The sequence below is a fragment of the Triticum urartu genome, chromosome 6A (assembly GCF_056163025.1).
Source record: "Triticum urartu cultivar PI428250 chromosome 6A, HENAU_Tu73, whole genome shotgun sequence".
NCBI classification, from domain to species: Eukaryota; Viridiplantae; Streptophyta; class Magnoliopsida; order Poales; family Poaceae; genus Triticum; species Triticum urartu.
The window spans coordinates 435595091-435618947 of record NC_141878.1 but is presented as its reverse complement, the minus strand read 5'-3'; the positions used below and the strand labels follow the sequence as shown (position 1 = coordinate 435618947).

The 23857-nt window shown below is 44.1% G+C and overlaps 3 protein-coding genes across 4 annotated transcripts; 1 reads left to right on the top strand and 2 right to left on the bottom strand.

Moving 5' to 3' along the window:
* Positions 1 to 4762: 4762 nt before the first annotated feature.
* On the bottom strand, positions 4763 to 5500 carry LOC125516820 (uncharacterized). The gene is made up of 3 exons (XM_087530512.1): positions 5456 to 5500; positions 5111 to 5368; positions 4763 to 4915 (listed from the first exon to the last, which is right to left on the bottom strand). The coding sequence occupies exons 1-3, from the start codon at positions 5498 to 5500 to the stop codon at positions 4763 to 4765; spliced, it is 456 nt and encodes a 151-aa protein (XP_087386638.1).
* Positions 5501 to 6518: 1018 nt separating this feature from the next.
* Positions 6519 to 9856, top strand: LOC125513857 (vesicle-associated protein 1-2). Its single transcript, XM_048679064.2, has 8 exons — positions 6519 to 6848; positions 7140 to 7210; positions 7370 to 7451; positions 7559 to 7674; positions 7797 to 7925; positions 8122 to 8163; positions 9036 to 9116; positions 9408 to 9856. Exons 1-8 carry the CDS (start codon positions 6791 to 6793, stop codon positions 9513 to 9515), a joined length of 687 nt encoding a protein of 228 aa, XP_048535021.1. The 5' UTR covers positions 6519 to 6790; the 3' UTR covers positions 9516 to 9856.
* A 1649-nt stretch (positions 9857 to 11505) lies between these two features.
* On the bottom strand, positions 11506 to 16568 carry LOC125513856 (uncharacterized). 2 transcript variants are annotated; one of them, XM_087528245.1, is made up of 8 exons: positions 16072 to 16568; positions 14962 to 15221; positions 14801 to 14849; positions 13795 to 14524; positions 13041 to 13233; positions 12760 to 12824; positions 12472 to 12682; positions 11506 to 12315 (listed from the first exon to the last, which is right to left on the bottom strand). In XM_087528245.1, the coding sequence occupies exons 2-8, from the start codon at positions 15115 to 15117 to the stop codon at positions 11686 to 11688; spliced, it is 2034 nt and encodes a 677-aa protein (XP_087384371.1). In that variant the 5' UTR covers positions 15118 to 15221; positions 16072 to 16568; the 3' UTR covers positions 11506 to 11685. The 2 variants fall into 2 exon arrangements, with proteins under 2 accessions (XP_087384371.1, XP_048535020.2); XM_048679063.2 differs by having other exon boundaries at positions 13795 to 14417; positions 14805 to 14849; positions 16072 to 16566.
* Positions 16569 to 23857: the final 7289 nt, after the last annotated feature.

The window sequence follows — 23857 nt, the reverse complement described above, 5'->3', positions numbered from 1 at the left end:
TTCGAGCAATTTTTTTTTGAATTTTTTTTTACCCAAAAGCTAAAAAGACCGGTGAAAAACCGAAAAGTCGAAAAAACCCGGGAAAAAACCGTTTAAAAACCCGTTAGTGGGATGGTTCAGTATTTGTACGTTACCTTTATTCGTTATTAGTCATTTCGGTTTTTTCTTCTTTTGTTCATATTTTAAATACATATATTCCAAATTTTAATTTACTTAAAGTTTGAAAAGTTTTCACCTCATATTTAATAAAGGTTCATGCATTATAAAAATAATCTTCACATAACTTTTAAAATATGTTGATAGCATTCCAAAATATGTTTGTACCATTACAAAATGTTCACACATTCCAAAAATATGGTCATCATGTGTCAAAAAAAATTATGCAAGGCAAAAAAGTCGCATAAATTAAAAAAAATATGATTCATGCCACTCAAAAAAATGTTTGTGAAATTTAATAAAAAAATGGTCACATGTTTCAAAAAAAATCTTTGTGACATTTTTCGAAAATGTTCAAACATGTAAAAAGAATGCTCACTTAATTTTAGAAAAGATATTTCATACCTTCAAAATTATTTCCGTGAAAATTGAAAAATATGTACGAACATTTAACAAATGTTTTGTGCGTTTAAAAAAAATGTTCAATGTGTGATATGAAAATGTTCAAAATTTGTTCAAAAAATGTTCAATCTTTATCTTAAGAGTGTTAAAAATATATATGAAAAGATGTATTTTTATAAAAATCAACATGTATTTGAAAAGGAAAAAAGAGAAAAAACCAATGAAATCCAAAAATAAAGCGAGAAGAAACAAACAAATATAACCACTAAAAACCAGTAGGAAAACACACACACAAAATGTGTGGAACATGTAAAACCGGTTCGTAGCGGTCCTTAGAACCTTCCCAAAACCTTGCAATTGGGTCGCTTGAGTTGAGCCTATCTTCCATCTGGCGATAGGTTTTTCCTTAATGAAAAAAGAAGGATCAGACAATAGGTTTTCTTTAGGAGCATCTCGCAGTAGGTTTTTTTTAGTACATCTCCTAGTAGTTTTTTAGTGGAATCTCATAGTAGATGACATGAAGCTTTTGCGGAGAGAGAAGTGAGCATCGAACAAACCTACATGGGCCAGTAAATAAGCCCACAGAAAGTATCCTTTGAAATCTCTAAATCACCAGTTAAGGGTTAGCCCTTGTAAGGTCACTCCCTACTTTCTCAGGTGCTAACAAATGGTGCACTATATGTGCATTGCTTGTCGAAACCTGTGAGTTTTTCCTTTTGTCGTAGATTCGTTTATTCAAAATGTTTTACTATTGAATCGTGCGTCCAAGTACTGGACTGTTTTTGCTATTGGATTTCTCATGTCAAGATCTTTGAAACTAGATCTCATGTTAATAGGTTACGATGTTGAAACTGAAAAAAAAAACTGAAAAAGGAAAAAATAAAATCCAAAAAATGAAAACCATAAAAAATCGACAACTAGAAAAAAGAATAACAAAAGATAAAAACCGGAGCAATGAAACACGATTGCGGTTTTCACTTTTTCTTTGGAAAGCCTAGGCTGTGCTTTTCCCATTTATAGGGAAGCACAATCTGCTTCTCACGAAAGCTAAGGCGAATGTGCTTCTCGCGGAATCAAATATGTGCTTAGAAGTACACTTGTCTTTCTTGTGGAAGAACAAACTTTTTTTAAGAAGCACATATGTGATCCAAAAACAAAAATAAAATCTCAAAAAACTAAGAAAGCCAGGCAAAAGCCAGAAGGTCAAAAAAAGGAAGAAAAACCATCTAAAACAATAAAACACGTACTAAAAAAATAGAAAAACTGAAATCCAGAGGGAACGTCCACGACGCGATACTTGACGGTGGTTGAATGCACCACTTGACACGCTCTCAGACCACAAAAGTGACCCTTGAGGGTTACTGCAACGGATACTCGTTTGTTGGTTGGTTTTTTGAAATCTTTCCACACGAGGGTGAAGTGCCTTTTTATGCACGAAAAAAAGCGTAGCTTGTTTTCGCAAACAGCTTTGCTAATTCTCATCTCATCAACAAAGTCTTATCTAACACCTATTCTACTTGATTAACCAATTAAAAATAAAAATAAAAATAAAAAATCTTTCAAATCTTCATGTAAAATTCAACAATGTAGGAGTTAGATAAAACATAATTATTTCTTATCTATAGAAGAGAGCTAGATACACCCTTTCTCAAAATAATAATACTCCCCTCCGATTCAAAATAAGTGCCGTGGTTTCAGCACAAATTTGTACTAAGACCACAAGACTTATTTTAGATAGAAGGAAATAGTAAACAAGTGCATTTTAGAAAGAAAACAAGTGCAGATTCAGAGTGAGGGAGAGAAAGGAAGTCAGAGAATGCAGATTTGCAGCACCCGAGCTCCAGTGCTCTCCGTATTTGAACATTTTTGGAAGAGAAGATCGATCTCCATCGGTTCAGTGCACGCACGTCCCGCTCTCAACCAACCCAGCTGTCGACGGCGGTCCTACATAGCAGCTGCCGTGACGAAACAAAAGTCCCCAGGCGAGGAAAATAATACCAAGGACCAGGTCTCCATTTTCGACCCGTTGCTCGCGACCATGTCATCTCGCTGGACTGGACCGTGACTTCAGAACTGGTTCCGTCGCAGTAAGCGACTCCTCACCTCTCTTCTCGTTTATTCTTCAGACGTTTTGTATCAGCATGTTCGTCGAACCAAGCACTGCCGGCCATTCCCAAGTTGAGGATGCGAGGTCACAAATTACCCGTCGTTTGGTGTGACCGTTACGCATCGGTTGCGCCGGCGACCGGAGTACCGGACCAGCTGCTATGACCCCACCGTGTACGTGGCCAGCGTTTGCCGCTATCCCGGACCGCTGTTTGTCAGCAAGCTGGACTTCCTGCTGGAGTCCACCGACGGTCGTATATAACTCAAAGTCAGGACTAGGCCATAATAGATCATTTTTTCTTCTTTTTTGTGAATACGTTTCTCGGATATTATTGATTCGGCACTAGTATTTATTGATTCAGCACTAGTATAATCACACTGACCAAAAGAAACAGCTTTCTGCAGGGGCTTCCATTTTTCATTTTCCGTTTTAAGGAGCGGGTCCAGGATTGTGTGAGTTCATTGCAGCCCAAAAATGTCATTTCTTATGTGCCTTTGGATCCGTCAGGTTCCTTTGCGGGGAGTGCCATGTCATAGTGGATATCCTTGTTTCTTTGCATTACTGCAAATATGTCCATCACGTACTATATTCACCCAATAAAACAGGGAGATCGCATGTACGTACTCAATATACCGTTGTTATATACAGTATTTTTAATTTGTTGTGGTGTGTTCAGATGTCAGATGATACAGTATAAGGTTGACGATTTCATTCGGACTTTACAGAGGGTGCGTAGAAAGTACTACACACGCAAAGGGAGCAACCTCATGTTCTTTTCAACGCAGAAGACGCTGAAAATGACAGCGCGTGCTAATTACAAATCTGCCCTTTTCGGAACGGCGCAGATTAATCGACGGCGTCCAACAAGAGAAGGGCGGAGCCAGGAGGTTCAAAGCGCAAGAAAAATTGACAACTACAGAAATCTGTATTTATCTAGAACTAGTACTGCCTTTTCTAGACTGGTCACTAAAAGAACAGAGTACTCACACAAAATGGCCCAAAAGTCTTATTCATCTGGATTAATCCGGTTGAGTGCACAGCTTGGGTTATTGCTCTCAGACGTACGGCGCATGCAAGCTTGCGATCTCTTTGGTTGGGGTCACGAGTTGAAAGGAAACTCAGGGCGTGTTTGATTACATTGTCAATCTAGTCTGGTTCAGTGAGTCTGGCTCTATTGAGCCGGGTTGAGCGGATGCAGGGTAAAAAGACCCCAGATGCACATAGTTTGGTTGCCTGCATGTATCTAGTTGGACGAGACAATCATTTTTGACTTGACGTTTGGTTGCCCGCATTGCATTAGGCGGACATATGACATGGTGTTTGGTTGCAACCTGCATAAGATGTTGTCATCACTTCTAACTAGTGGTGAGCTTACCACACGCAATCTAAACATGTAGTGCCAGCTAGTTAAATAAATGTCAGTTCATCCAAACTACTATCAAATGACAGTTCAAATTATTAAAAGCCATTGGCTAAATAAAGGATAATTCATGGTGTTGCTGGTACCAGATCTTCCTCTTCCTCTTCCTCTTCTTCTGCTTCTGCTTCTGCTTCTTCTTCTTCTTCTTCTTCTTCTTCTTCAAATCCCGCACCGACCTCTGTTAAGCCACATTGCCTCTGCCACTCCAATCTTTTGTTCTTCCAAGCGTCATTGTCAAATGCCTCCACACCATGGCCGGAGCAAACAACATCGTCAGGCTCGACCTCTTCCTCCTCAGGCACGTGTTCATCAAAGCCCAACTAGAGGATCCAGTTATGCAGAATGCAACAAGTAAGAACAAGCTTAACCTGAGTGGAGTATGGGTGGAATGGCTTCTGATCCAGGATCTTAAACCTATTCTTCAGAGCTCCAAATGCCCTCTCAACAGTTACTCTAAGGCTGGAGTGTCTGAGATTAAACAGCTCATGTGCAGTCCTAGGATAGTTCCTATTAGAGAACTCGTTGAGATGGTACCTGGTTTTCCTGAAGGGTGAAAGAATATCCGACCGACATTCATAGCCAGCATCTCCAAGGTAGAACTTGCCATCGGGGATGTTGATCCCATCAGGTCGACTCATGGTGCCACTGAGAATGTTAGCATTATGCGCTGACCCCTCCTAGCCAACCAGCACATATGTGAACTTCAGATCAAAATCAACAACAGCAAACACATTCTGGCTTGTGTAGTGCTTCCTCCCCCTGTATGCTGCAGACTGTGACCTAGGAACTCTGACAGTGATATGAGTACCATCTATTGCCCCAATGCAATCCTGAAAATGGCATCACAAGCCTGTGTTAGTGCTCAACTTGAACAATACAAGCATATCAAGCCATGAAAAGTGTATATTATCAATGCTCACCTTGAAGTATGAATATCATCTTGGGCTTCCATGAATCTTGGGTGGAGTCTGGCCAGATGGTCTCTTGACCATCTCTCCTCTAAGCTCCCAATAGCAAAAAAGCACCTGCTTGAAGTACCTAGAGATGATCTCCATTGATCTCTTGAACGTGTTGTGAATGACCCTGAACCTCTGGCTATGGCCAACAACATGAAGGAACATGGTCACTTGCTCTTTGACACTAGTGTTGATGTTATCTTGTAGCAGCCCCCTGCTCCTGAAGGTCTCGACAAGCCTGGCAAATGGTGCTTTTTTCATTCGAAGCATCCACAGAGCCTCGACGTCATTGCAGTTGTAGATGTAGTTCAAATTTTGGATCCTCTCCTATTCCCAGATAAACAATGGAGCATAGCTGATCAAAGGTCTCCCAGCAAGACGAACAACTCTTTGGTGCATGAACATGACCCATGCCTGAATCACACTAATCAGTGTTGCTGCCTGAATTATCAACCTCATCCGTGCGTCCATAACCTAGTCGACATCGACGATTCGTTCAGTGGGAAATCGATCGTACACCTAGCCTAACGGCCTAATCACCGAGCTAACAAAGGGCGGAGGGGGTGCTGCTTACTGGCATCGGAGACGAGGACGGCGTAGGGGGAGCCATGGCACAGACAAGGTCGACCAGACTGGCCAACAGCAAGGGGAGCACCAGAGCTGCCACACACACGCCGCCGCCTCTAGCGTAGATCTGAAATCGCAGTCGCCGCTGGTGGTGGGGCAGTAGGGAAGAAAGGGGGGTAGTGGCTATGGGTGAGCGAGTGAAAAGAGGTGAGGCTAGATTTGGCGCCTGGGCGGCGCGCCAGATTTTCATCTCCCGCCACCCCTCCCCCCCCCCTCACCCTTACCCGCTCGTGCGACCTCGCGCCACACTCAGCCTGACTCGCGAGAAACTGCCGATCCGAGCGTTTCCAGCGAGTCAGGCTCTAGGCTGCTTTGAGAAACGTGCGATGCAGGCCCAACAGTGAATCCAGGCAACCAAACAGGCCTCTCCTTCCCGTGTGGGTCTAGTTGGGCTGGATGCAGGCAACCAAACACGCCCTTAATAACTGTGTGTGATGTTTGCATGTGAATTTACACACACGAAGCGCTCTCGAGCTTCAGCTATGAGACCGGACAACTCTCTTCTTCTGCTTAATTAATCGATGAGGCAAATCTTTTGCCTCCGTTTTGAAAAAAGCGCTTTCGAGCTTATAGACAAATAGCTGCAGCAGTGCTATTTTAGTAGAGTTACCTATTAGCAGGGTTTAAACGCATCCATATATAGGTTAATTTTCGCAAAGACCTAGTGGTATATACTTGAATGCTGGTGACATTTCAATTGACTGATGGAATGGACCGATGGGAATGCAAATGCCATGATGTAACCACGGAACCACCTCCTGAAAGAAGCCCACGCTTCCCTTTCTTCCCTTCCCACCGCGAGCAGGAAAACGTGAGTGAAAGAGAAAAATTTCGTTCACCCGAAAGCGTACTAGAAAACGACGTCCATTTCTCTCGAATTCTCGATTTGGGTATAATACGCACGATGCCTACCGCGAGCAGGTGGCTGCCAGACTCCTGTTCCCCTCAGAAATTCCATGTTTCCCCATCTTCCCCCGCTTCCTCCTCTGCTGCTCCAGGAATAGAGGCGCCGAATAGCGTGGACAGGGCGTGGCAGAGGGGGGATCGAGAATATCCCAGCTTCCCAAACCCCACTCCAGCTAGTCCCGTGCCGATTGATTTCCGGCTGAAATTCTGCGGAAGATGAGCTCCGAGCCCAGGGAGCTGCTCGGAATCGACCCCAACGAGCTCCGCTTCGCCTGTACGTTCTCTCGCCAGTTTCTCTTGAATTGCTTCAGTTTTGCTTGTTATTTCGGCAGTTTCGATGGGTTTCTGCGTAAAGAAAATTCTGGTTCGATGTTCATGACATGAAAGTATCCTTCGGAAGGTCTTTTTCGTGGGGCTGATTTTGATGTTTCTCCTCTCTTGTTTTTCTTGACTTTGAGGCTCTCTTTTCAGCACTTGTTTTTTTGGGTGTTATTATGATCGTATTTGTTCGCTCGCTTTGCTAACTCTCCCCGTTTCTGTTTCCCGTGTTCATTCGACCATGCAGTCGAGTTACAGAAGCAGATCTCGTGTTCACTGCATCTGACAAACAGAACAGACCAATACATCGCCTTCAAGGTAATCGAATCATTCTTATTGCTGTTTATCTTATTTGTTTCGCTCAAAATATGAGCAAATTTACAGTCCATCTTTTATCTAAGAAAAAACTTACAGTTCTGTTCAAAAATGTACTTTGGTAGTTACTCCTACTAAATTAGTGCAACCTTAGGTCTGTAGGTTAAGACAACGAGCCCAAAGAAGTACTGTGTCCGGCCAAACAACGGCATTGTGGCACCGCGATCCACATTCGACGTTCTCGGTAGGTTGATGGACGGCATCAGTCCATCACTATGCATGTTGTTTTCCTGAAGCATCAGCTTTCTATGCTAAGGTCTTGTCTTGTGCTCTCTGAATTATTGTTTTCAGTAACCATGCAAGCACAGCGGGAGGCGCCGCCGGATATGCAATGCAGGGACAAGTTCCTTGTGCAGAGTGCCGTGGTCAGCCAGGACATCGCACCCAAGGATATCAACGGAGACATGGTACCCCATGTTATACTGGGCTGACTTCTATGTTTTATAGTACCATAGATTGTCAGTTTTCCTTTTTTTTGGCGGGGAATTGTCAGTTTACCATGAATAACCCTGGTGAGGTATTTTTGTAGTTCACCAAAGAATCGGGCAATGTGGTGGACGAGGTGAAGCTGCAGGTTGTTTATGCTCCACCGTCGAAACCGACATCCGTAAATGAGGGCTCTGATCAGGAAAGTCTGGGCAGTTGGAGTTATCAAGAGGTAAAATCTTGATCTTAGGTGGTCGTTACGGCTGTAACAACATCAGCTAAGTTTTCTTATTGCTGTCAAACTGTCAACTGTATTCCAGTAGCAGATAATAACCCACGGTCATTCTCTGTTAGCCCTGTACCGACTAAATTGTGACCTTGTCACTGATCCCGTCATCCTATGGCTGAGTGCTGTTCTTTCTTTGCAGACAACAAGAGAACTTGCAGAACCAGAAACAATACCGTCTGACGTAAGCTCCCTATCAACAAAAATTCAACAAGCTATGTCTGAATCTTACTCTACAGTTCGGTCTTTTGAATCTCACATGAAAGATTAGAAAGACTGAACTAACTCCTACTCGCCATGTCAGTGCCAACTGCTAGAGAGCATCCAACTAATAGATTTTGGTGTTTTTAAGAACACTAAGATTGTTATTTTTTAGAAATCAACCATGGTGTATACAGTGTTGGTCGTCCAATATATCTTAGCATTCTTGAAGAAATCTGTGATGCAATTATATTCTTCAACTGCATTTTCTCATAACTCAAAACTTTTTAATTCAACATCGTCTTAGCCTATTTATGTCTTATTTATGCCATATCATTTTGCACTATCATGCAGGTGTTGTCCATGTTCAGTTATCACTCAATAAATGTGTTGAAAACTCTTCATCTCCGAATTCAACCATGTTCTTTTCACTCCTTCCAAGTTCCAACCCCACCTGATATGCTTAATTTATTGTTGCTATTTGATCATGTTTTGAGAGTCGACATCTGTTACCTTTCTATTTATTGTGGTCTTTCTTTTCTATCTATCTAGTCATATTTTTTCCTTATTAGTTGGAATGCAATTTTCTATGTACTGTGCAATTGCTTGAATTTGGGAGGTGGTAGCTACTATGTTGGAACTCAGTGTGTCATTGTTCTGTACGTACGGTGCATTAAGTTCTCTTTAGCATTTCTGCAAGTGTCATCAGCGAAGCAATCTGGGCCTTATGTAGATGATATTACCACCCCCCCCCCCCCCCCCCACACACACACACACATACACACACACCCCTCTGATGTTGCCCGGTGATGCCAAAGAACAACACATTGATCTCGTTTATTTATATCTGTGCAGCCCTTGGCTTTAATTTTGAAGTTGATGAAGGAGGAGAAGAATTTTGCCGTTCAAGAGAACAATAAGCTTCGAGAGGAACTGGTTAGTGGGTTATACCTGATACTGATAATTCTACCTAGCTTTGTAGTAAAAATATTCACTCGTTGCTTTTACATTGCCTAAACATGGTTTTGGATTTGCGCTTTGTGTCTTCAAGTACTATTGCATTTCATGATCTCAACAAGTGCAGAACTCTGCACCTATTTCCTGATATTTACGTTTTCATTACTTCTCTGCTACATCGTTTTCTGCAGTCCAGTGAGATCTCAATTCCGGCGTACAGTTTAGTTCCATATTGACAAAGTTTATTGTTTCATTTATTGAATTTTACAGCGTCTCCTAAGACGGGAAATCAGCAGGCAGAATGTCGGTTTCTCGCTACTTTTCGTACTCGTGGCCGCTATTCTGGGCGTCCTCCTAGGCTTTTTCATGAAGAGATGAGATTCTGTAACCATGCAGGCTGTTTCAGTTCTCTGTCAAGACCTGAATACCATACGTGCTCTCGGTCTTGTTAGCCATATGTACAACCCATGGCCTCTTATCTTTGTATCTGATGCCTCTTGTAATTTTTTTAATTCATATTAGCTGCTATAGTCAGTCAATAAGTCATCTATCGCCCTAAGCTCTCGGTATTTGTTAGATTGTTAGTGGCCCTACGGTTTAGCCTATTCGATTAGGTAAATATTATGGCTAATTATTTGCATCTTTTGGCACCTGTAAACAGAATAGTTGCTTTGATACTATGGCTTTGCAGTAATATATACATTACTATATATGTAGAAGTTATCTGGTTACTTCATCATATGACAAATGCTGCAGTACGTCTTTCAGGCATTTCTCACTTGAATAGTAGAAACTGAGACTGGTATATGGTTTACCCAGTAGGTTCCTTTTATGCAAGGCTTGTCCTGGTTGAGAACTTGAAAGAGAGCATTTGGACCTAGCCATAATCTCTATGGAGTGTTGACCCTGTAGAATCATAGTTGAGTCCTGGTTGATATACATGATCAGGAGCAAGGTTTTTTATTTCGGAAACAAAATATTTTCGGATCCCACTGAAATATGCGAAATTTCAGAAATTTCGCATATTTAGGAAATTATTTCGGATTTTTGAGATTTCAAATTTCACTTAAGTTTAATGAATTCAAACATAATTTAAATTTATTTGAAATCAGTTTCAATCTACCTTGAAATTTCGGGGTTACAAACACTGAAATATGCGAAATTTCAAAAATTTCACTGAAATTTTAAACCCTGATCAGGAGTTCCTGAATTCTGCTGCTTCGTTGTTGAGACTTCATCTATCGTGTGGCAATCGGTTTGGTTAATGTGTGTCGATCCGCAGTCGCTGTCCTGTTGATATATGCTGACTTCGATACATAAATGCTCCATTTTTTTCTCTTTTATTAAACCATAAAATGAGTGCACGTTTTCTAGAAGAAAAAAGAGTGCACTGTTGCTTACGCTTAAGTACAGTACAAAAAGACGCACAAGTCGGCAGGGGAAACAGAAGTATGAGTATAATGTAAAAGAAAAAACAGAAGTATGAGCAGGGCCTAGCTTTCCATGCTAATGCTAAGCTCTTTTTTTTTGCGAGGACTAATGCTAAAGCTCCTTGAGAATGAAAAAATGCTCTAAATGTTCAAACACATGCAAAATTGTCTGTAAATGCATCGTACTAAAACTTCCGCACTTTTTCTCGAGAGCATGTAAATTGCGTGCCTTATCTTAAAATAGAAGGCAGGGGTAAAATATAAGAACGACGGACAACTCCCATCACAATCCGTAAACTTCTGCACTAGAGGAAGCAAATAACCCCTCCGTACTTGAAAGTTTTACATTTGTCCTAAGTCAAACTAGTTAATGGTGCCAAAAGTGCTCATATATTATGGGATGGAAGGAGTATATGCCAGAACCATGAATCAGTTGCGAGATCTTATGGTTTTCAGCTCTAGCCTACCCAACTTGTTTGGGACTTAAGGCTTTGTTGCTGTTGTTGCTGCTGCCGCAACTAGTTTAAGTTTGACCAAATATATAAAAAAATGTGACTAGGTCAAAATTTTAACAAGTTTGACTTAGGACAAACCTAGAACTTCAATTGTTTTGGAACAGAGGTAATAGCTTCTTTTGGTAAGAGAGACCACAACAAGCAGTCATAATACCCTGCAAATTTAAAGTTGGATATCTGATAACAAGCATATTCATTTTGGTCTTGGAGTTTAAGAAACGTAATTGCAGCAGATATAAAGAACATTGTCGCAGTAGGTTAACCCAAAATAAACGCATTCACCATGGACATAATCGATCAAAGGAATGGCAAAAAAAAGAACATAATCTTAATAAGATTTCTAATACCCTTACAAAATATATTGCTCCAATTAAAATAACAAATGGAAACAGAGGTTAATGTAAAAAAATCTTCAACAAGACGTAAATGGAAGGGGATCAGGGAGATCTAATATAATCTTTAACTTTTCTAGATGTTACACGTATGAACATTCAAATAAGAAGATGTTGATATTACAATACAAAATTAGTACAACCATGAATACTAAAAAATTGAGCAAACTTTATACGCGAGTTCTCGGGGAAGTAAAAAACTAGGGAGTTCTCAACGATTGCTATCCTCAAGTTTTGAAGCATTTCGCTCCTCGGGCTTTGAAGCATTTCGCTCCTCGGGATTGCTATCCTCAGGTTTTGAAGCATTTCGCTCCTCGGGATTGCTATCCTCAGGTTTTAAAGCATTTCGTTCCTCGGGCTTTGAAGCATTTCGCTCCCCAAGATTGCTATCCTCAGGTTTTGAAGCATTTCGCTCCCCGAGATTGCTATCCTCAGGTTTTGAAGCATTTCGCTCCCCGGGATTGCTATCCTCAGGTTTTGAAGCATTTCGCTCCTCGAGCTTTGGAGCATTTTGATCCAACGTTTCAACCTGTTTAATTGACTTTTCTTTCCTCTGTTGTAGCTTTTTGTATTCATCAGGGCTGAAGGGAGGAGGCAGATTGCATGGGCCTGCAATGTTCGCAGACTTCACCATGGAGTCTTGCATAAACTTCTTCTCCCGACCTATGGCTTGGCAGGCCAAAGATTCGGGACAGACCTCAACAGCTTCAGGTGGCTTGGTTGGCTTGAATCTTAGGAGCTTAGCATACTCAGTTAAGAGGTGAAACATGTAATCGTATATATAGTCCATACTAAGTTCTTGTTGAATGAACTTGCTTGCCTTCTTTCCTATTTGTTGTGCCTGTGAACAGTTTTTGAAGGGGAGGTGTGAGAAACATGTTATAAGCGTACAAAATATTGAGTGGCATGATATTTTCTACAAAAGAACAATGTGTTTCAGCTCATAGAAAAACCAGTATGGTCATTTGTAGCTGCTAGATAGTGCTGCATAACATACCTTTTTCTTGTGAGAATTTCCCCAGTCAACAGCATACTTTATGGAGCCACACTTATTGTCATCTCGAACTGGCCAATAATGCTGAGTGGGCATCAGCACCCTTGAGAAGAAATCGTAGTATTTTGGTTTAATCACCAGCGTCATCGAATCACAAGCTAGGATATACTTCTCACTGACTGACCATGCTGATCCTTCAATGTAGATCTTGTACCTATCACCCATCATAACAACTTCAATATTGACGACAGAACAAACAAGTCTTGCCTAACTTTTAATCAGAAAACGAACCTATGAGTGCATTGACTGGCCAAATTTGATTTCTTGTATCCTGCCTTGCTTTCTTTGATCCAATCCTAAATGAGAATGCAAAAGTAAACACTCTATTCAGCCATAGGCATCATCAAAATTATTTTCTTTGGAAAAAGGCTATGCTCTAGATCAGAAGGATTAGAAGATTTGTAAAAAAAAAGATTTGACAAGATATAATAGGTTTTCTACTTGTGAGAATAAAATGGAAAACTCCCTTCAAGTATAACGGAGTGTACTGCAACATAAACACAAACAGGTACCTGTTTGAAAATCCGTGCATTCCATTCTTGTTCACTGGACACATTACACTTAACCAGCTCTTGCCTTATAGCTGCGACATCTGGATTCCCTTTCCAGTAAGCATAAGGTTCTCTATCTATCCATCTCACCTTCTTATTGCCTTCATTCAAATCCTTCTGCAGTGCATCCCACGGCTTTATGTTTATCTCGGCCCTGTGACCACAAAAGTTAATTTGAGCATTTATACTTTGTTTAAAAATCAAAGCATAAAAGAACAGAGCTAATTTTGGTTCACCATTTACTATGAACTTAAAATTTATCCACTTCCCAAGATACTGAACTTCAGGAAAGTGTACTGCTCTTTAATCCATTGTTACCAGTTTGCGTTCATTGAGTTGCTCTCATAGCAACAAAACAGGGGATCCAGTTGATACTAAAGTAAAGATATGCATCCACGTTTCATACATGCACAAAATATAGTCAGTACCAGTACGGCAGAGGTATGCTGATCGGCCATGACTATTGATCGAGTCAAAGAATCAAAACTTATGTGCTCCAAACCATGTGTCACATGAAGAACATTGTCTTTGTACTATTCATTCCTAGTAAAAACATGATTATCATAACAGTAATGGTGCATGAATCGCAGGTGATGATTCAAGACTCCGGACTCATTGCATTATTAGCGAGCAGTAACTCAGATGTTAGGAAATATAGGAATGCCAAAATGCGTAAGAAATATAAGAGCGAAAGAAGGGAGGAGCAGTTACTTACCAGCCCCAGAAGGACCAGTCCGGGAAGACTACGTCGAGCGTCTCGTTGTCGCCGCAGTAGCGGAAAAGCGGCGGCATGGCGGTGGCGTTGTCCCCCTGGTACTCGTCGGCGTGGACAACCGGCCAGTCCACGCAGTCGAACATGAGGTCGAGGTCGGGGACGCGGCCAGGGTAGCGGCGGAGTAGCTGGAGGATGCCCCAGATGGTGAAGAGGTCGCGCGTCTGGAAGGCCGGCGCGATGCGCTCGATGTAGGCGCGGCCGCGGAGCACAACGAGGCGGAAGTTGGCAGTGGCGCGCGCGCGGTCGATCATCGCGCGCGTGATGCCCCCCGCCGCGCGCCATGGGTGGAGGTCCTCGTGGATGAAGCGGAAGTAGGTGGGGCAGGTGGCGTTGGCGTCGGCGTCGGCGTCCGCGGCGGGGGGGATCGGCTGGGGGTCGGGGACGGAGGCGCAGGTGGCGTTGGCGGAGAGCGCGAGGGAGAGGGTCTGGGAGATGTTGCCGGGGATGTCGGGGTCGCGGGTGAGCGGCGGCGCCGAGCAGGAGAGGGAATAGGTGGCCGGCGGCGGCGGCGGGCCGGCCGGGATGGCGGGGATGGAGGTGGTAAGCGTGGCCGTCAGGATTGCCTGCGCGGAGATCGGATCGACGGCTGTGAGTATTCCTGTTTGAAAAGCTGATATTTCGCAGCAAAACTGAAATTCCAGTGTTGTACACAAGCCAACAGCATTGTATCCTACGTGAAAAATGCTGTTAAAATTCCATGCAGCGGTATATGCAGAAAATTATCCTTTGTTCAACTATATTCTAGGAAGAGTGATATGGTGTTGGAAACAAGAACGTACTAGCACGTCCAAAATATATTAAATCAGGAATAGAGATAAGAACACCATAGCATACATGCATGTACCCATGTCACTCTACTAGTCTAGTGGAGAGTAAAATAAATTATTCGGTTCAAATCCGTTCAAACAATAATCAAACAAAATAATTAAGAAGGGAGTGAGCTTACCTACCGGCTGTGTGCGCCACTGATCCAGATTGGTGATTGCCAGATGAGTCTGCATGTACCGAGACAAATCCGTGTAAGCGTGGAGAGCCCAACGGATCGCCGTGACTCACGGGGGCGTAAACATTCTGACGGAAAGAAATTGCGAGCAAGGCGGGACTCACGGTGGTGGTGATCCAGCGGGCGGAGACGAGGACGCCGACCACGACGACGAAGAAGAAGAGGAAGATGGCGGTGGTGACCGGCGACGAAGGGCCGGCCTTGCTCCACCTCCGGGCGTCAGGGACGGCGGCGGCGGCGTCGGCGGCAGCCGTGGCCATCGCCCGCCTGGCCGCCCTCGACCTCCCTTCCACCTCTGCGTCTGCCTTCTTCGCGATCTATCTGCAGGTTTGTTTCCCCCGCGTTTGGCTGGCTGGGCTGCCTCCTGAAAAACAGAAAGAGGAGACGAATGGAGTGAGCCCCTGCGTCATCGCGGAAGAACGTTGCGGTTCGCGCCGATCGCTCAGGGGGAGGCGTCCACGTCGCTGCAGGTCTCTTGGGCCAGACCCTAAGGGCATGTACAATGTATAGCCTCAAGATGATGTCTCGTATGCCATGTAGGATTGAATATGACGTAAAGTAGGTTCGAATAAAAAAGCGGGATCTTTTTCGGGAGGCGGGTGATTAAAGAGAAAAAGTGTGGTCCGATGATAAAAACTGAAAAGGTTGAAATGAAAAATAGAGATGCATGTGTATTAAAGTCTTTGTTTTCTATTTCTTAACGAGGATCATCAATGATACCTTGCATTGGAGAGAAAAATAAATATAGATACCTCAAATTACTTTTTATCATGGAACATATGTATCCATATGCCACCATTGTACATGCCTAAAAAAGGGTCTCTTGCGCCAAGGCGCGGTCAGCACAAGTTTGCTTCGCTCACGTGAGGTGGATGGATGGTGCTTCCCACGGAGAAAAAGAATGCGACGTGGACCATTTGGATTTGTGCTAGCAGCTCCTGTCCTGTCTGGCTGTCTCTCATGTCCTCGTCGATATTCCATTTCGGGGAACGCATCATCTTAGCGTGAGCCTTCATTTCCGCACACGTGAGCTTCATGTACTATGCAGATTATATCGTGGTAATGTCTTGTGTTAAAAACACAACAAACGACGCGATTTTTCAAGACCCAAACCACGAGGCCAAGAGAGACAGCACGGACGGAAACGTGAGCGAAATCTCATGGAGATTCCACGGAGGGGATCGTGAAAATAAGAAGGGAGAAGAAGGCCTAACCTTAGGCGTCCAACATCAATCGGCGGGTCCCCTTGCCGCTGCCGCCGTTCATGGCCGGCTACAAGAGATCGCCTTGGTGCGTCTCTCTCTTCCGGCGCTCCCCTGGCGTGGCACCCGCACGCCGGAATGGCCCGGCAGCGCCTGAGATGATGACCGGGGCCAGTCCCGGGTGCCTTCACTACTGGAAGAACCAAGTGGTGGGGAAGGCTCCGAAGATGCGCGCGCGCGCGCATGTCTAGCTGGATCTCACTGGTTTGGAGGAAGACCGGAGCCGCAGGAGCATGTCCAGCCCTCAATATAAGGAGGCCTTCGCATGGGCTGCACCCTTTCTGCCATAGCGTGACTATGTCAAACCATCTGAGTGCATTTTTTTTCTTTTTTTTATTACGCTAGGGAGGCAGGTCAAAAGGCGAACCAGATTCGCGGGCGTGATGACAGGTCAACGGCTACGGACCTGATTCCTTATATACTACTCCCCCGTTCCGAATTACTTGTCTTGGATTTGTCTAGATACGGATGTATCTAGACTCATTTTAGTGCTAGATACCTTCATATCTAGACAAATCTAAGACAAGTAATTCGAAACAGAGGAAGTACTAAATTCGGAAACCTGGGATCTCCAAGGCTGACCCTAAAACAACCCAAATACTTAATAGTGCAGCTGCACTGTTTCATTGATACGAGCGCACCCTCGTGATGTTGTCCGATGTCATACATGTGACTGTGACACGTGATTGTTGTAGGGACCGCGTGGTACTAGTGATGGTAGTGCATAGGGCGTAAGAATTGGACGGGGCTTGCATGCTCCCTCCGGGTGCTCCCATCCGTGCTTCCGATCCATCAATTCTTCATCGAATGGCTACATTAGTTTCCACCCCATGCTTTCCTTTTGCAACGAAAGAAAAGATAAATAAATCATGTTGATGCGGAGCATCCCAAGGTTATCCCCATGGACCCACCTACGTCTCCCACGACACCACTTGAACCAATGACAAGAGCATGAGCAAAGGCTATCGAAGATAAGGTGAACTCCCTCCTTTCCGAACTACCACTTTCTATGCATGAGACATGGTTGCTACCTCAAACGGAAACACTATGTGTGATCAGGTACTTGGAGGAGAGCCATGGAGCAGCTACATCCATCGGACAAGACGACGAGGACACCAAGCGTCAAGCCCAAGGAAATTAGGCCAAAGAAAGCTACAGCGGCCAGACGTCCGACTAGGTCCGGACATCCGACACCTCCCAGGCTCCGGACGACCGACCATCTCCGGGCGACCCTACAACCGAATGGAACCAACGAAAGTCCGAGGAAGACCAGACGACCGGGCCCCTATGGACGTCCGACGCCACGGCAACCGAGCGTAATCTACGGAAGTCCGAAGATCTACCGACGTCCGGACCGTCCCGAGCCTCCGGATGTCCGACGCCCACTGGACATCTGACCCCTGGCTGTGTCCAGTTACGGGCTGAGGCCCATGTACCCCTTCACTTTGCCCCCCTTTTGTACTACGACTATAAATAGACCTCGCCCTCCTCCTAGCTAGGGTTAGCAGAGGATTAGCTCATATTTATGTGAGAGCTTTGCTCATCCACTTGGTTACCTACTCCTCGAAGATCGCGCCTCCTAGGAGAAGATCCCTCAAGCGGATTCAAGACCCCTTCACGGGAAGAACCTCAAGACCTCCTCACGGAGAAGATCGTGCTACTTGTATCATCCCTAGTTGACTATGGATCTTGTATCTCTTTTGTGTTCGAGGATCTAGCATATGTGTGATCATTCTTGTTGGTTTTAGTGTTTCTTTCGTGTTTTCCCTCGCGTTTCCCCTCGTGTTTCCCCTCGTGTTCTTCGTGTTCCTCGCGGGATCCGCACCTTTCGTGAAAGATCGGCCATCTAGGGTTCCACCCTACATCATCTTGGTATCTAGAGCCACGTTGATCACGATTTCGGAGCCTCCCCGTTGTGTTTTCTAGCCTATTTTTGTTGTGTTCTTCCCCAAATTCGAAAATTCCCCACAAAAATAGCCCCATTTTTTTGTCATTTGTTGGTGTGATGAAATTTTGTTGGATTTGATCCACGGATTTTCTTTGCCTTGAGTGGATCTAGCTTCCCCCTTCGTCTCCACCTTTTTCATCCACAAAATCGCCTGGATTTGACCATTTTTGCTACATCCACCTCGAACCCTAGCAGTTCATCCCGTGCCCGGATTTCGCACAGGCATCGGATGTCCGACAACTTACGGAAGTCCGACGACCGGACGACCGGCCCCCTCCCGGACGTCCGTAAAACCCTGACGAAACTGAATTTTTCACCCCCGAAAATTTCAGCCACCGCCCCACTTCCGCATACGCAGAGCCATAAAACAACCACTTTCCGCAACCACCTTACGCTGATCCGCTACGCAATCCGACACAATTTTTTCCACATTGTGCTTTGAGAATTTGAGTTGCGGTTCTGTGTCCTATTGTGTGTCGGCTATTTAGGTACGGTTCGTCATGAACATCACCGCCGCTCATCTTCGCCACGGATTCGTCATCGACAACAACCACTTCACCATTTTGACACCATACCGTAAGCAAGAACAGTAACCTCATCTTTGGTATCGTGATACATCATTCTTGCCATTGCATTGATAACCCCATAGCTTTACTTTTTGCGTAGCTTACCCATCGAGACTAGCCTTTGAGTATTGCTGGCAACGTGACTTGTGCACATTAGTGATCATACTTCCCATAGCATACATACCATATCATTGGTTCATATCTTGGTATCATCTCTTGTGTCACAAAGTTGTCATCGCATACACAATTGCTATCTTGATTCGTGAAGCATTGCATGAGAAAAGAGCTCAAAGAGAAAGAGCCAAACAAGCTTTTAAGCAAAAGGGAAAGATAAGCAAAAAGCTTTTAAGTAAGAACCATAGCATCATACTACATTAAGATTGTCATACTAGATCATCTTGGATCATATCATCGGAACACCATACATAGAGCATACTTGGGAGAGAAACCATTGCATTTTTTATTAGTAGGTTGTGCACAAGTCTTCGTATCCGCCTTTTGTGCAATCGTTCTAGCGTCTCCCTAGTGTTGTGCAACAAGAGCATTTTCGTGGATTCCACATTTTGGCTCATTCCTTGGTTGCACGACCCCACTTATCTCTTTGCGTGTGTGTTTCCATGTACCATATTTTGCTATTGGTCTACTTGTTGCATTGCAAACTTGCGAATCTTTTCCAACATTATTGAAGTTCACTAACAGTTGCATAAAATTTTGTGCCACCATCCTAACCGAGCTCCACCATAAGCTTTTACTTGTGTAGGTGTGAGAAACCGACAAGAATTGGTACCAATTGTGCTATTTCCTTGTTCCACATTGGAGTGATCATTGATCCATCTTCAACTTCGGTCAAGGTACATTTGGTATTGTTCTTCTCCTTCTACCACTCACAAAATTGTTTGGAATGATGGATAGGCCAAGTACTTCTACCGACCCACTCTTCCTCGAGCAAGACGACGATATGTCTTCATACGTCACAAAGAGCCACCTCTTTGGTGCACAACGTGCTTTGCATCAAGAGCAACAAGCAATGAGTGAACGCATCGACAACCTCGCCACCGACTTGTGACTCTCCGAGCAACGTACAAGAGACTATTTCGACAACAAGCTCGATGACCACAAGCAAGAGAATGACGCAAGAATGGACGAGATTCATGCTTTGTTGCTCAACCGCTCTTCTTCCACTTCGTCCTCATCAAGACGGAGCCGCTCAAGTCGACACCCCGACTACACTATCTCCGGCTCAAGGACACCGACATCGAATACTCTTCGACGTGCCGCGCGCCAAGATCGTCAAGCAAACAACAATCCTCTGCACGACAACAACTCTCAAGAACAACGACATCGTCAAAACCAAGCTACCTTTGCGCAAGCACGAGAACGACAATGCCAATGCCAACACGAAGAGGAAGAGCGAGTGCGCCTACACCAAGATGCATAAGATGCCGAGGGACAACGCCAAGAACAACAATTGCGAGAAGCTAGAGCACTTGAAGCTCAACGTGCACTCTACGACACGAATCACGCCGTTGCCCAACGCAACCGCCATAGGCGCGAACAAGAAGAGGCACTTCGCGAAGAAGTTCAAGAGAGGAACTACCAATCATGTGTGCATCGTCAAGTTCCTCAAGATCTCCCACAACCTCGCCATGAACCTCAAGTTCAACAAGAACAAGAAAATATTGGGAATCCCCCACGACAAGAGCAAGTTGTGAGAGACGATCCTCCTCGTCAAGGACGTCATCATCCCCGACCCCAACACAATGAAGAGCAACTGTAGGATTGAAAGTATGTCTAGAGGGGGGTGATTAGACTACTTGACCAAATAAAAACTTATCCTTTTCCCAATTTTAGTTCTTGGCAGATTTTAGCAACTTTGGACAAGTCAAGCAATCTTAACACAATTCAAGCAAGCATGCAAAGAGTATATGAGCAGCGGAAAGTAAAGCATGCAACTTGCAAGAATGTAAAGGGAAGGGTTTGGAAGATTCAAACGCAATAGGAGACACAAATGTTTTTGTCGTGGTTTCGATAGGTGGTGCTATCGTACATCCACGTTGATGGAGACTTCAACCCACGAAGGGTAATGGCTGCGCGAGTCCACGGAGGGCTCCACCCACGAAGGGTCCACGAAGAAGCAACCTTGTCTATCCCACCATGGCCGTCGCCCACGAAGGACTTGCCTCACTAACGGTAGATCTTCACGAAGTAGGCGATCTCCTTGCCCTTACAAACTCCTTGGTTCAACTCCACAATCTTGTCGGAGGCTCCCAAGTGACACCTAGCCAATCTAGGAGACACCACTCTCCAAGAAGTAACAAATGGTGTGTTGATGATGAACTCCTTGCTCTTGTGCTTCAAATGATAGTCTCCCCAACACTCAACTCTCTCTCACAGGATATGGATTTGGTGGAAAAAAGATTTGAGTGGAAAGCAACTTGGGGAGGTCTAGAGATCAAGATTCATATGGTAAGAATGGGATATCTTGGCCTCAACACAAGTGTAGGTGGTTCTCTCTCAGAAAAAGTAGGTTGGAAGTGTAGGTTTGTTCTGATGGCTCTCTCCACGAATGAAGAGGAGGTGGAGGGGTATATATAGCCTCCACACAAAATCTAACTGTTACACGCAACTTGCCAATCTCGGTGGGACCAAATTGATAAAATCGGTCGGACCGATTCAGCAAAGCTAGTGACCGTTAGGAGTTTCGGTGGGACCGACATGCAACTCGGTAGGACCGATATGGTTAGGGTTAGGGCATAACGTAATCTTGGTGAGACCGATTACACAAACTCGGTGAGACCGATTTTGTAATAAGTTAACCAGAGAGTTGGTCAGGTAAACTCGGTGGGACCGATTCGCTCATTTCGGTGAGACCGAAATGTTACAAAAGGGAAACAGCGAGTTTACATTGCAATCTCGGTGGGACCGATCGCTCATCTCGGTGGGACCGAAACGTTACGAAGGGAAACAGAGAGATTACAATCCCATCTCGGTGAGACCGAGATCCCTATCGGTAATACCGATTTGCTTAGGGTTTGTGGCAGTGGCTATGACATCTGAACTCGGTGGCGCCGGATAGAAAGGATCGGTGGGGCCGAGTTTGACTTTTGGTTTAGGACATATGTGGATGTGAGAAAGTAGTTGAGGGATTTGGAGCATATTACTAAGCACTTTGAGCAAGAGTCTCATTAAGCAACACCTCATCCCTCCTTGATAGTATTAGCTTTTCCTATAGACTCAATGTGATCTTGGATCACTAAAATAGAAAATGTAGAGTCTTGAGCTTTGAGCTTGAGCCAATCCTTTTGTCCTTAGCATTTTGAGGGGTCCACTTTTCTCATCCATGCCATGCCAATCATTGAGCTTTCCTGAGATATTAATCTTGAAATAGCATTAGCTCAATGAGCTATATGTTGTTAGGAATTACCAAAACCACATAGGGATAGTTGCACTTTCAGCAACGCTACGGCAAGCTAAAGTTCACCATGCCCAAGTTCAATGGAAGCAATGATCCCGAAGAGTACCTATCATGGGCATTGAAAGTCGACAAAATCTTCCGCTTGCACAACTATGAGGAAGAGAAGAAGATCGTTATGGCATCCCTTGAGTTCCAAGACTACGTCCTCATTTGGTGGGAACAAGTCATTGAGCGCCGCGAGGCAAGAGGTGAACCACCCATCACTACTTGGGCGCAAATGAAGGATGTCATGAGAGCACGCTTCGTGCCTACATACTACAACCGCGACCTCTTCAAGAAACTCCAACTCCTCAAGCAAGGAACCAAGAGCATTGAAGAATGCTACAAGGAAATGGAGATTGCCATGATATGAGCCAATGTCACGGAAGATGATGAGCAAACTATGGCATGTTTCTTGAATGGACTCAATCATCCTATCAAGAAGACCGTCGACTTCCAACCATACTTGAACCTCATCGAGCTAGTGCATCAAGCTACCAAAGCGGAACGTCAAGTGCAAAATGACTTCAAGTATGCCAAGTTCTCATCCAAGTCCTATGGTTTCTCCAACACGCAAGCTTCAACGACTCCAACACCTTCTACATCAACCAAGCCTTCTACAAGCAATGCTGACAAGTCGAGTTACAAGAAAACTTCGACAACTCCAAGTCATCATCCTACTACAAGCGACTTCAAGCCGAGAGCTTCATCATCTACCCCAACCAATGATACCGCCAAAACAAGTTCCTTCAAATGCTTCACACGCAGAGGCCGAGGCCACAAGTCCTTTGAGTGTACCAACAAGCGAACCATGATCCTCAACGATGATGGTACATACGACTCCATGAGTGAAGGAGAAACGGAAGCACTTGAGCAAGTCGCCATGCACCGGCAAGTGAACAACGATGAAGAAGAACAAGTCTTTTGTGACGAAGATTCAAGCCCCGCTCTCGTTGTCTCCAAGGTCTTGACTTTTCAACATCGCCAGGAAGAAGACCAAAGATGCCACATATTCCATACCAAGGCCGGCATCAATGTAAGGTCCGTCAAGGTCATCATCGATGGAGGGAGTTGCCATAAATTAGCAAGTAAAGACCTTTAATAGTAACATCTATGTCTTATATTTCAGAGGGTGCTATGTCATTCATAATTTCTTGATATAAGGTAAAAGGAATAGCACTCACGCTAGCACCTATGTCACATAAATCATGATAACAGTAATCTCCTATTTTAACTGAGACAACGGGCATGCCAACAACGGGTCTATGTTTATCTTTCCCGTCGGGTTTGGCAGTTCTAGCAGCTTCACCAATGAAGTAAATAACATGCCCATCAATATTATCGACCAAGAGATCCTCAACCATAGCAAAACTAGGTTCTACCTTGATTTGTTCAGCTGGTTTAGGTGCTCTAATATTACTTTTATTGACCATAGTTAAAACTTTAGCATGTTCCTTTATCCTAACATGGAAAGGTGGTTTTTCAATATAAGCAGTAAGAACAACCAGATCAACATTATAGATAATAGTTTCATCTTTAGCTACTACCGGTTCTTTAATTTCTTCTTTAATAGGTGGGTGCTATTTAAACCACTTCTCTTTAGGGAGATCAACATGAGTAGCAAAAGATTCACAAAAGGAGGCTACTATCTCAGAGTCAAGTCCATATTTAGTGCTAAACTTTTGGAAAGAATCAGTATTCATAAAAGATTTAACACAATCATACTTAAGCTTAATACCTGACTCTTTACCTTCGTCGAGTTCCCAATCT

Coding starts and splice junctions, on each gene's coding strand:
- LOC125516820 (XM_087530512.1), bottom strand. CDS start 5,500: ATGAGGTTGATAATTCAGGCAGCAACACTGATTAGTGTGATTCAG. Junction 5,369..5,455: donor CACTGATTAGTGTGATTCAG/GCATGGGTCATG, acceptor ATCTGGGAATAG/GAGAGGATCCAAAATTTGAA. Junction 4,916..5,110: donor TCTCTAGGTACTTCAAGCAG/GTGCTTTTTTGC, acceptor TGCCATTTTCAG/GATTGCATTGGGGCAATAGA.
- LOC125513857 (XM_048679064.2), top strand. CDS start 6,791: ATGAGCTCCGAGCCCAGGGAGCTGCTCGGAATCGACCCCAACGAGCTC. Junction 7,926..8,121: donor GCAGTTGGAGTTATCAAGAG/GTAAAATCTTGA, acceptor CTTTCTTTGCAG/ACAACAAGAGAACTTGCAGA. Junction 8,164..9,035: donor CAGAAACAATACCGTCTGAC/GTAAGCTCCCTA, acceptor ATATCTGTGCAG/CCCTTGGCTTTAATTTTGAA.
- LOC125513856 (XM_087528245.1), bottom strand. CDS start 15,117: ATGGCCACGGCTGCCGCCGACGCCGCCGCCGCCGTCCCTGACGCCCGG. Junction 14,525..14,800: donor GTGGCGCACACAGCCGGTAG/GTAAGCTCACTC, acceptor TTTTTCACGTAG/GATACAATGCTGTTGGCTTG. Junction 12,683..12,759: donor GCCAGTCAATGCACTCATAG/GTTCGTTTTCTG, acceptor GATGGGTGATAG/GTACAAGATCTACATTGAAG.